Source organism: Chelon labrosus (genome assembly GCF_963514085.1).
Source record: "Chelon labrosus genome assembly, chromosome: 17".
NCBI classification, from domain to species: Eukaryota; Metazoa; Chordata; class Actinopteri; order Mugiliformes; family Mugilidae; genus Chelon; species Chelon labrosus.
Window position 1 is genome coordinate 21,025,460 of NC_140350.1, and position 12,925 is coordinate 21,038,384.

A 12,925-nucleotide genomic window follows, 5' to 3' on the forward strand; every position below is an offset into this window, starting at 1 on the left:
ATGTTTTCCCGTTCCAAAAAATCCATAAATAAACATAAATGTGCCCATCTGTAAAGCAATGCAATAAAACACTGCTCCGACAACTACTTTAACTTTCATGCATTAAAATTAACCTGGTGGAGTTAAAAAATAAATAAAAATCCAGTATCTGTGAAGGTTCTCGTTCATCCAGGTCATCATATATCCCAATAAAAAAAGGCACTTGGACTTCTTCAACATGCTTTTGTTGCACTCTCAAGCAGACATGACTCCATCTCACGTTTGGCAACTTTATTCGTCCCGGTTCGTTTCACTTTTTTCTGTTAACGAGCATACACAGACGCAGGGAAGCACACACTCTCTGATGTAAACAAAAAAAACTCTGCTGCGCGCCGGCTGACGACATCACGTCACCTATGACCTCAGTCCGAAAAATATAAAATATAAACAAAATGAAAATACAGTTGGCTTCGTTTTACTTTCTCAGTTCTACAACTCACTGGCATCTAAATGATAAAAATGTAAAATATAAAAATGTAAATTAAATAATACATGTTATATCTAGGTCTCAACACCTTACTATTCATCTAAGTGACTTCTTCAGTTCTAAATGACTGGTGTGAAGTTTAGGACTTTATTAGGAACATCTGTGGATGATAGCCATCTCAAACTTACATGACTAGGTTCTGACAACAACCGGATCTTCACCTATAATTGAAGGAATTTGTTTTGATCCTGTTATTTACCCGAGTGAAAGGGTGGTTAGATTGCAATTTATCATTTACAACGTTGTTTTAGTTTGTTTTTGGATACACTAAATGGAAAGTGACCTTTGCGCCGAGACTGTTATTTGTCACACTATACTTTCTCAACTACCCAGACAAGTCCACAGACATTTGGGTTTAGCATGATGTTTATTTTCATTCTGAAATATGAAACATTTCTTAATGTAACATTGGCATCAAATGGCATGTTAAAAACATACTGAAAATAATATTACAAGTTACAGAGAAACCACAGAAATGACGGCTACTCTGAGATTAATATTTATATATATATGACTGTCAATAAGTCAGGGAATATTGCACTTATCGACGTACAGAAAGAGGTGTTGGAAGCAGAGAATGGCTGCAACGAGTTAAAGTTTCCTCAAAGTATCCATAAATATGTTAACAAAACCCATTTTCATTTTCTGAAACACAACTTCTCGTTTTTGTTTGCCGTGCTTCTGTCTTTTGCGCTGAGCAGAGACATTTGGACTTCGAAGGTTTTGTTAAATGCGCTGTAGTCCACGCGAAACGCCCCTTTGTCCAAAGAAATGCACGACTCAAATCGGTGGCCCCACAGGACTTCGTCCTCTGTGTAGGATGTTCTCGCCTGGCACGTCATACCTGCAGTACAATGAAGCAGCAGAAGGTCACTAAAGTTTTACTTTATAAGGAAAAACACCTGACAAATACATTGGAAACACCTGAGCCGAAATCCATTCTCTGTCTGAAAGCCTCTAAGATGCTGTCTTATTGTCAGCCACTCAGAAAAGCAGCGTTAAGATGATGTGAAGTTTTTACGTGAATGCAGATTTAAAAGAAAATAAACCTGCTATGTGTTTGATGACACTAAAACACAAACTGGGCGAACACACAGAGAGATTTGGAGTAGATAGAACAAAGACCAAGCATGATTGTTCCATCCAACGACTGTTAGTAGAAGTTGAAGACTAAATGTAGCCGCCTTATAATACGACAACACAAGAATAACTTCTCCAAACCTGATGCCTCCACGATGCCCTCCAGGATGACAATGATCTCAAACATCTCCCTCTTTAAACGCTCGGCCCCGACCTCCCAGAAGGGGCTGCTTTCACCGATGATATGGGTGATGGTCTGGGGCTCCACCAGGAGCAGCCTGTCCCCCCCGGTGTCATAGCCCAGGTTGATCTCTGACTGCTCCAGTGGGATGAACTCGCCCTCTTTGGTCTGCCTGGACTTGATCAGCTTGGCCCGGATCTTGGCGTCCACCATGTGGCTCGCTCTCAGATCGCCGATGCGGAAGAGCATGCACAGCTTCTCGTCACGCTCACAGATGACACAGTGCTTGCTGAAGATCAGCGTCTGGGCTCTCTGCTGCGGCCGGGAGATTTTAACAAACATGCAGCCCACCATCAGAGCGTCGATCATAGAGCCAAGGATGGACTGCACCATCAGGAGCAGCGTACCCTCGGGGCAGTTAGCTGTCACCATCCTGTAGCCATAGCCAATAGTCCTCTGGCTCTCCAGCGACAGCAGCAGAGCTGATAGGAAACTGTCTACATTTACAAAGCATGCCGGCCATTGGGGGTCGTGGACATGTGCAATGTCATCTCGCAGCCAGGCACCAAAGAAGTAAATTCCACCAAAGGCCACCCATGTGAGAATGTAACACATAGTGAAGACGAGAAGGAACCAGCGATACTTAAGGTCAACTAATGTGGTGAAAATATCAGAGATAAAGCGACTCTTGTCTTCAATCCGCCCCAGGTTGACCCTGCACTTTCCATCCTTGGTGACGTAACGCTGCCGCTGATTGCTGGTAGTAATGTGTATTGAGTGTTCATCGCCCAGCAGCTTACAGCGCTTCTTGTGGCTCTTTGCAACGTTGAGACTCTCTGTTGTAGTGATAGGAACGTTGGTGGAGCATCTTGATTGCCACCTGGAGCTGAAACGTTTGAGGTTTTTGCTGCGATGCGAGTGCTGACGTTTGGGGGTCTCTTGTACTGTTTCCGGAGGATCTGCTTGGATAGTGGGCTGCCGGGGAAGCTCTTGATGCTTGGCCAAAGCGGGCTCTTGGCTGTGGGCGGGAGAAGCTTCTTGGGAGGATGAGAGTGATGGGCAGGTAATGTAGCTGTGGACCAGGGAGGCTCTTTTTGTGATCATCATGGTGGCGGCCATGAAGAGTAGAGTTAGCTGCGGCCTGAAATGAAGAACAAGGAATAATATTCATAAAATGCAATTCATTTATTCTGTAGTTTCCTACAAACTGTGGCGGAGAAATGTGACTGTGGAAACTTCTGATGTGACCAGCGTCTACAGAACCCTTTCAGGGAATGATCTGCATCTTAAAAAGCATCACTGGTATGTCACTTGTCTTGATGTTGATGAGAAAATGCACAGAAATAGTGGGGACCTGTGGCCTTAAGAGAAAGCTATACCTTGTAGGGAGTGTAATGGATTGATTGTGTGTGAGATCTGAGCAGATGTTTGGCAGTGAGAGTCCGTGTCGGAGCAATGGAGCTCCTGCTGCGCTGAATATTTTCTAGTGTGTCTCTGCTGCATATCACAGTGCAGATCATCACCCAGCTCCAGGATTAATTTTCAAACTTTGCTTCTGTTTGGGCAAAGCAAAGGAGGAAAGCGAACACAATCATTTTTTTAAATGAAGTGTTTAAATGCTGCATCCAGAAAGATACGCTACTTCGAAAGATTCCTTTTCATTTCATTGTCAACTTCTTATTTATATTCAGCTGTACTTCCAGGGGGAAAAAAAGCCCTGACAGTGATCCTGAGCCGTGATGTGTTAAACGTTTCTTTTCATCAGTCTGAAGTGGTCTGATCAGTGTCTCGGGTCTTATTACACATGCAGGGATTATCTGTAATCCTCAAAATTAATCTGAGAAACACCAAAGGAATGCAATGGATTTTTGAAAAGATTACCGGCTGTGCTTGCCTCAAGGCTTAGAGTAAGTTTTGTCCAGATGTGGACAAATAAAGTGTAGTAAATATATGCTCTAGCCTCTTGAGGACCTCGCTGCAGTCACATCTGTAACATCTGTACACAGCTACTGAGCAGAGTCAACCTGACGGCCAGGAGTTTACTGAGAGGGCACAGGCAGATAAAAAAAGAAACAGAACTTCTTCTTACTCGGGTTATTGCTGGATGATTTTGAGCCACTTGTACCTGGATTAACGTGTTGGAGCCACAATAATTTTAGATTTTTGTATCTTGAGACATTTATATGTGTCCTACTCACACATAAACATGAATTCTAAAAAATATCTTTACAAAAATGGAAGCTGTTCTTTATAATTAAAATATATTTGGTAATCAATACAGAGAAAAGGTGCTAAACTGTAGAAATAAACTAAAATAAGAACTAAAATTAGCTTCAAACAAGGCATGAATGCAAACCAACTATAAAAGCACTGTTATAAAAATATTAAATACTGGTGTGATAATGATAAATCCAAATAGGGTGGAACTATTTTATGACCTTATACTTATAATAAAATAACAATAATGGTACTAATGTTTTTTTTTAAGTAGGTAAAAAAGGAGTTTCCTTGAAAAAGCTCAAATTAAAATTAAGTAAAAACTTAAAGTAAACTCTCCAGGTTTAGTTTGAAAGCAACTACCTCGAATTACTGAAATTAAAGTGGAAGAGTTGCGAATGTATACTTTCTCTAGTAGTTTCTTCCAAGAAACTCAGAGCAAATAAAAGTAGTTTAATCAATAAGACAATTAAAAGAAAGTTAGAACCAACAATACTAATAATTGACTAAGAGTTTGTCTACTCTGCTTCCCGCCTCTCTGAAGATAAAAAAGCCATAGCACTGATTGCAGACCCGTTAAATAAAGCGGCACCAAATTACTCGTCACGTGCAACAGTTCAACTAACAACACAATTAAAAACAAAAGCAAACTTAGCTGAGGCAATGAATAAACGTCACATACCCCTGCGAAGCATCTTTTTTTGAGAGGATGCGGCTGCCGGCAGGATGCAACTCCCTTTAAGTCATGGGGTTGATTGAATGAAGGAGTCTGAGGAGACGAGCTGCTGCTGTGTCACCGTCCAGATGTTTGTCTCCTCCTCCTCCTGCGTCAGTAACAGCACACTGCACAGACTGACAGCTAAGAACAGTAATAATTCACTTTATTTGAATGTCACTGTTCTTAAAGGTTGCCTTCTTAAATGCTTGGAGTTCTTCTGCATGTTCTTTTCAATGAGTTTACTAAATGTGCAAAAGGGAAATGGCTCCTCTTATGGCGAGCATGAATGTGCTTTACAAATGTCATTGCAATCTTTCCTTTAAATTTAATTTCTCTTGTGTTTCGGATGCATTTTTGCATCTTAAACATACTCGTTCAGATGCATAATCATTTGGGGAGCATTAATGTTCACAGTACATTTAGTACGTGTAGTATTTTTAGTTTAATCCCCGGCGAGACGCTGCAGACAAGAAACAAGAAAGAGAATATCAAGCCCCTGAAATGAAAAGTCTTCTCAGGATCCCACAAACATCTTGTCGTATTCTCATTTAGTTTTAATGGTATTACAGAATTTTCTCTCCATAACTTCTCAGACATTGTACGCTGCAAATAAATGAAATACATCTGAGCAGCTATGGGTTTTTTTTGTAGAGGTTTAAGAATCTGAATATACTGTATTTTAATGTGTCAGAGCAAATGACAAGACTGAACCCAACAACTTAAACCAACATTGATGGTAATAAAGTGAATTAAATAAGTCAGAGAGAGCTTTCAGAGCATTTCAGCGTACATACTTCCCCCTTACTAGTCTAACTTTACCTGTTCCTGAACATTCAGCAGTAATGTCAAAATTATTTTCCATGAAAAGACAGTTTTATCTAGGACTGGAAAAGTAGTCTAAAAGTTTTGAGGCGTTCAAAGATGTGTCTAAACTTGTAAATTATGTCGTTTTATGTGGTGAAGCTGAAGAGTTTTACATTATATGGGTGAATAACATATTTAATCTCTCATTGGTGCTTGTTATACACATTAGGAGTTATTAGAGATGAGTTTATGTCTGTTGAAAGACAGAGAGAAGACAAAAAGACAAAACAGACAAAATTACAAAAAGCTTTTTTTCTTTTAATTTGTAGTCAGCTTCAAGATCATGACAGAATTAAATAGAAACAGCTTGTGAAAAGTTAATTATTTTTGGTTTATTTCAACAACCAATAAATACATTATGGAAGCGGTCAGTTTAATGGCATGTACATGAAAATCCGTAACAAGAAATGAAAAGGTCCAGGGTGTTATTTCATGGTCATTTAGAGGCGTTTAGGTTCAAACGTGTGAATTAACTCTCTCCCCTAAAATGACGGTAGTGCAGAAAAGACAATCTGCAGCTGAGGTTTTAAGAACAACGTGCAGCAAAGTTAACCCTGAATACGAGAACAGATGGCAAGCCACTGGTTACACAACCACAGTTGGCTTTGTAGCTGGAAAATCCCTTGAACTATACGAATGAGTGACGCTGATGTAAAGAAGCCTTTGTGTAATCTCCGTAGGACTGATTGAAGTCAACGAAGGAACCATCAGACTCATTACAGCCAGATTACATCCACATCGACAGCACCACGTCTCTGTGTTCATCCTAAATACATGTACGGTAAATGTTTATGTTTTACGGGCATAACAGGAAAAGGAAATGAATAAAGGCGTCACTCTTATTTCCCACAGAGGAAAAAGTGCTATAGTTTCTTCTTGGTGGTCGTCTGTTGTGAGAATCTATTTGATTTTGGTCAGAGCTACAGCTCTCCGCTCCGTGTTCTGAAACAAGGCTCGGATCAGACTCTTCACCTCAGAACTGGAGAACTCCATCGCCAGCGGACCTTTACCGTCGGCCCACCTGTGGACGGGAATAACAGACAGAGCAGACAATTGAGTTATTTCCACAGACGCCAGACGATGCTTTATCTTATTTATATCATTCACGCAACACCGATCAGGCATAACATTATGACCACCTTCCTAATATTGTGTAGGTCTCGCTTGTGCCTGCAAAATGGTCGTGACTCATCAGAGAATGGACATGGGACTTGTGAGGGTGTCCTGTGGTGTCTGGCAACAAAATGTTGTAAGTGGGGGGCCTTTGAGGGGATCATCCCGCAGACACTTGATCAGTTTGGGATCTAGTGAATTTGGAGGCCAGGTTGAGTTGTTCCTAAAGTGTTTTTGTGTGTGTGTGTCTGTGTCAGGCTGCATCCTGCTGGGGATGGCTGCTGCCATCAAGGAGTGTCATTGCTATGGGGTGGGGGTGCCTGGTCTGGTCTAGGTGGGTGCTACATGTCTAAGTAACATCCACATGAATGAATGCCAGGTCCAAAAGTTTCCCAGCAGAACACTGAACTGTCACAAGATAGTTTTAATGTTGTGGCTGATTGTGCGTGTTAAGAAGTTTCCTTCGTACCTGTCGACGATCTCCTGCAGGTTGGCCCGCAGCACGATGACGAGCTCCTTGAAGGTACTCCACTTCTTCACATAGAGCGGCACCTCCTCCTGGTATTTCTTGTTCTTGTTTTCCTCCGCCAGAGGGATGAAGACCAGCGGGCCTTCCTCAATGATGCTCTGGCACAGAGTGTGTAGGTGCTCCCCGTCCTCAGAGGAAATGTCCTGCACAGAACAGGGAAGGGATAATATAAAGTATGGGTCTTTACATCTTACCAACATAACTTGTTTTATTAACCTGAACTTGCTACTAAAGTGAAACTGGGTATCAGAATCTACACCCATTGATGGATTTAGTCCAGAATATAAGAATATGTGTCTTCTGGTCCTCGGTCTAGATCTTTAGGCTGTCTTCCAGGAAACTGTGTCTGCAGCAACACCAACGGAAAAAAGACAAACCTCTAGCATCATGATTTTGGCAATGACTTCTGTGATGGCTGAGTTGAGGAGGTTGCCCATTGCTTTACAATAGATGTTGACCGGAAGGACGTCCTGCCAAACTGTGCCCAGCTGTTTCAACTGATGAATGACCTGCAGGAAACACACGCATGAGTGAGAATCAGTGCACGAAAGCATGAAAGAATTAATAATAATAAAGAAGGGGAGTTTCTGCTTTTTTTTAATTAAAACTCTTATAATCACAACAAGTCTCTGCTCTCACCTGTCTTACTGCCTTGCTGGCTGCTATGTAGTTGTCCTCATCATCCAGGTTACTGAAGTTGTGAGCGGTGGACAGTCTCTCCAGCAGCTCAGCTCTCTGAACATTCAGCTGCGCTAAGAAGCACTGGGCACCTACAGGAAAATGACAGAAAGGGTTCATGCTTGGTTCAGCTCTATTATTTATCTGCAAAAAAAACATTTCTTACACTTGGAGAAGAGAATGTTGATGGAAATTTAGTTTTATATGTCTACGGCTGCAGACACAAACTAATCACAACTTGTAAATGTACTGGAAAGCAGACTAGTAATAGAATTTGCTCTAAAGACTCTTTGTTGGTGGTGAAATGAACTAAATTGCTTCTGGGAACCACCAATAACAATGTGGCCATCACAGAACTCCTCCTCACTTACCCAGTTTCCTGAATCCGGGCACCATGTCTACAAAAGTTGCCACTCCCTCGCTGAGGGGCTGCGGTAGGTGAGTTCTGTAATAGTGGCCCAGGGTGAGGAGGTGGTGAGCCAGGTACATGCAGTTGTTGTGCTGGATGGCAGCTAGGTGAGGAAACTTGAGAAGGTTCTCTCTGGACGGAGAAGGAGAAGGGAAACGACAGAACAATTTATGACTGGAGGGAGACGTGCTGGTTTGGTGAGGTACATGTAAATGAGTCTGAGACTTTCTTACTTGTGGTATGTTGGTACAACATCGTAGAACAGCTGGAAAATGTTTCTCACGGTGAAGAAGAGTTGTAAGGCACTGAAAAGAACGACAACATGAGGACTGATTAGATGATGAATGCTTCGTGCCTACAGAGTTCAAACTTTTTGATCTTTATAAAAGAAAACCCTGCAACAAAGAATCTGTGTCAGGCAATATAAATTCAGTTTAGAAAACCACAATAAGATGACGCCGTGATTCTTATCAAGGTCATTACAACAGACAGGGAGGTCTCTGAGTAACATACCATTGTGTGGAGCTTCCAACGGCTTCACGCAGGGTGTTGAGCGCCAAGTCCATGAGCTGCTGCACCGACTCACTGATGCGACACGCTGGCAGACGCAGACTCCACGCAGACAGCTGCTTTGAGTTCTCCATCGTCACCTCCTCCTTTGTCGTCTCCTGCTTCACCTTCACCTCTGAACTTGGAGGAGGGAGCTTGGAGAGTCGCAGCTTAGAGTCCGGTGTGATCTGACGGAGGAAGAAAGAATGGAAAGTAAATAAGACATCTGACAAAAAGATGCAAAGATACGGGCAGATTTAATCCCTGTGCAGTACCTTGACAGTGTTGTGCATCTTGGAGGTCATGAGTTTGCGCGCCGCCACGATGACATCCCTGCACTTCTTGCTGGCGAAGTGACAGTTTACATCCCTGGCATATTTGAGCAGGTCTGTGGAATCACCCTGCAGATAGTCCATCTCCTTTAGAGACGTCTCAAACTCCTCCGTTTCCTTGATCACCTGCAAAATAAATTCAGAAAAGATGCATCTTTAAACAGCAGACCTTGCTGGAAAAGTAATCTCTTCAGCATCGAGACAAAAAGATGTTATCTCTTTATATTCACTGCACATGGCACAAAATGTTATTCTTATAATGCAGAAACAGTTGATAGGTCCTTACAGTGTTGTATTTCTCCAGCTGGCTGCTGTTGTTGGGAATGGAGTAGACCAAACACTCATGGATGATGCACTGAGACAGTTCCACCCAAATCAGCTCCCCCAAGTCGGCCGAAAGCTTTCTGTCACCAATGGACACATCTGCAAAATACCAGACAGGTGACTTGACTTTCAGCAACAGAAGGTTTGTTGTAAACATGGTCACTTTAGCATTTCTATGCAAGTCCAGCTATGCTTTACCTAGCAGGTGTGTGTGCAGCGTCGTGAGTACGATGAGCAGTTTGCTGTAGACCTGTGAAGGGGTGGATCGCTCCTCGTTGCTGTCCTCCAAACACTGTAAGGCCAGGGTGGTTCCCTCTGCCTGCTGCTCTGTTACCCTCACTGACAGCGACGCATACATCACCAGAGGTTTCAACATGTTCTTCAACAGCACCTGACCTGAACAACGAGAAACACCTTGAATGCACCGTGCTATATAGATCTATATATCAACTACGCCGGTAAATCAGCTGCTTATTTAACCATGAGCCGTCTTTCTAGTTCTTACTGAAAAGCTTGATCTTGTGTTGAAGGTCTCCCTGGATGGCGAGAGCTTGCAGGACGCAGCGCAGCAGAGCGGAAGGTTTTGTTTCGTCGTCCTTACTGGCAGCATTGCTCAGGTTCAGCTCCACCTTGAGGAAGGACTTCGGGCCTGCAGGTTCTGGAGGAACACATCCAACAGTCAGGCTCAACTATCGAATAAGTTTGTAGTCGTGTTTTTGAAACATACACAAGAAAGGCTGTCTTATAAATGTGTCCCCTGTGTACGGAAAGCAAACCCTGAAAAGTCAGGCACATGCTGAAACATAAGAGCTAGTAACAACTGGTCTGTATGTAAGAAAAGCTGACTCATGTGGCTTTAAGATAACAAATAATAATTGATTTCATGATCTTATTTCACTTCTACTCCCGCTAAGGTACTGACCATACTTCATACAGTTGTATTTGTACCACACAGGTGTTTTAACCACTTTTAACCAGGATGTCTTACCCTTTGAAGTCGGTAAGCTCCAAATGACGAGGCGCTTCCACTCATCCCCCAGGTGGTAAATGAGGTTTTCTCTCTGCACTGTCAACTCAGAGCTGAGCGCACTGAGCAGGGGCAGCTTAGAAGTCTCCCATTCCTTCAGTGAATCCACACTGCCCCTAGCCTGGGGGAAAATAATAAAAAAAAAGAAATATGACCCATCAATCAGTACATTCAATAAACCAGAGAAACCAGGTTAAACACAGGCAATAAGAAAACATGCTGCACTGTACAGATCATTAAATCTTATATTTACTCTATTTTTAATCAGATTTCTATCTACCTCATTTAGAGGTATGCATTTACTGCCTCTGCTTATCTCATAACAATGATCTCTTTTCTATCAGTATTTATATGAGATTTGTTTTGCTCTGCTATTCATCCGAGTTAAGTTAAAGCCTCTTTTCAGATTAAGGCTTCAGACTGGGTGTTAGTTATTAATTATATCCTAATTTCTTGTGTCTGGAAATAAGACACACACAACATACAGCACTGAATGACAGTGATTTGTTGAACTTGTGAGGTGAAATATGATTTTATTGTTGCACTACAGGGGGATCTGACCAACCGTCTGAATAAGCGATCAATCGCAGGGCTGACTCACAGCAGAGATAAGGTTGTGTGGACTTGGTGTAAGCAGCTTCTTACCCTTTCGAGCTGTTTGGCTGCATCAACATACTTCTTCTCCTGTAAAGATTTATTGAACTCCTCCATTGCATTGTGAAACTGAGGAACACAGAAGACACGTCAAATCAATCATGTGCTTTCTGAATACAACCAAAACCATACAGCTTATTTCTCTTGACAGAAAAATGTACAGAATAACATCAGTTATCAGGAGATATACATTAAACAAACACTGATTTAACATATTGCCATGCATGCTGTACCTCTTTTAGGCGTTCTAGCATTTTTATGATGACCGTGTTTCTCTCCAGCTGTTGCTTCAACTTGGTATGCTCGGCCACAGCGACATGCAAATTCTGCTGCACCTGTGTTCAAATACACAAACAGTTAAAAAAAAAACAACAACATATAAAACAACTTTATATCCCCACCCTGAGTAGATCTGAGCCCAGTCTGATGTGCTTTGGTATAAATGCTTTCATACGAACCTCAGTCTCAATGTACGTTTTAAGAGAATCCATTTCTTTCGAGACAGCTTCCACCTGCACCATGAGCTCTTCGGATGCTTGGAGACTGGGCAGGAAGTCACTGTACCTCTTGTTAAGCATGTCACATAGTTCTTCCTGGGGAAAAACACACGACAAAACTGGTCAGTAATAATCTGATTAAAATGGATCAAGGAGCTCAGTCAAAACAAAAGCTGATATACATTTAAAGTGTTTATTACTTTGGGTTGACCACATCTTATCAATATAAAAAGGATTAAGTATTCAGAAACTATGGTGTGTGTGTCCTGTCAAAGCCAACCAATGACTCAAGGCCTTGTCATTTTGACATCATGCGTGCATTCCTCGACAATAGAAAATCTTTTTCTTTTAGCAACTGATCCTCTACTTGCTTGATTACAGTTATGCCACTGTAAGACTTTTAAATACTTATTTTGGCTAGATTAAAATACTTTTTAACAGTTTATTCGTAGGTATTATTTAGTCTCCGTAGCAAGCATGTCTTCCAGTAGCTAAATTCATACATTTAATATACTATGTCTTGTTATTTAGGTAAAGTTAGCTAGCTTCTTAAGGTTTCAAATATGTCCTCGCATTGTACACAAGGAGACACGTAGCCTATGTGTCAGTACTGCGTCTGCGCGACATATGGCTAGCTAACAGCCATGCTAACGAAAATACAGTAATTCAACTTTGAACTGACTGGACAGTCTGCTCTGTTTTACCTAACGTTGTGGTTAATATTTATTTGCAGATGAGTGTTACTTCAGATAGCAGCGTTACACCAGCTAAGGTTAGCCAGCACGCAAAGGCTCGATGATCGGCGCTAACAGCTAGCGCTAGTTCAAACTTTACTCAGCACAACGTTAGCTCATGCTAAGCTAGCCAGTGGTTTTTTACCTTCGTGTCTTCCACCTTGCGCGACATTTTGCTTATTTTACTGGACAAGTCCTCTTTCTCCAGTTTGCCAGAGCTGGCAAGCACTTCAGTCACAAACGACGCCATGCTGCACCGGGAACGTTAAAATATTAATAGAAAACTATGACAGTGGGCTACAACAACAACTCAGGACCAGGACCCGCCAGGCGGTTTGATTGGCCGTGACTCTCCGAGATGTCGGCGGCTGGACCCGCCCCCCAAGCCGTCTTCTTCTTCGTTGGTTAATTGATGACTATGTTCTACCATATCATTCGACCAGCGCCACCAGAGGTTGCGATTGGGTATTACAGGTCTGCCTGATCAATTCTG

The 12,925-nt window shown here is 42.1% G+C and overlaps 1 protein-coding gene and 1 pseudogene across 2 annotated transcripts; both read right to left on the reverse strand.

The window, feature by feature from the left end:
• Positions 1-1,164: 1,164 nt before the first annotated feature.
• On the reverse strand, positions 1,165-2,989 carry LOC311502479 (G protein-activated inward rectifier potassium channel 3-like; annotated as a pseudogene). The gene is made up of 2 exons: positions 1,748-2,989; positions 1,165-1,370 (listed from the first exon to the last, which is right to left on the reverse strand). The product of its transcript is annotated as a G protein-activated inward rectifier potassium channel 3-like (transcript).
• A 2,834-nt stretch (positions 2,990-5,823) lies between these two features.
• zw10 (zw10 kinetochore protein) lies at positions 5,824-12,749 on the reverse strand. The gene is made up of 16 exons (XM_084564717.1): positions 12,578-12,749; positions 11,660-11,794; positions 11,435-11,536; positions 11,193-11,270; positions 10,509-10,668; positions 10,026-10,178; positions 9,719-9,916; positions 9,483-9,619; positions 9,140-9,322; positions 8,829-9,052; positions 8,549-8,620; positions 8,278-8,447; positions 7,868-7,998; positions 7,606-7,737; positions 7,169-7,371; positions 5,824-6,607 (listed from the first exon to the last, which is right to left on the reverse strand). Exons 1-16 carry the CDS (start codon positions 12,680-12,682, stop codon positions 6,487-6,489), a joined length of 2,304 nt encoding a protein of 767 aa, XP_084420843.1. The 5' UTR covers positions 12,683-12,749; the 3' UTR covers positions 5,824-6,486.
• Between the last annotated feature and the right edge of the window lie 176 nt (positions 12,750-12,925).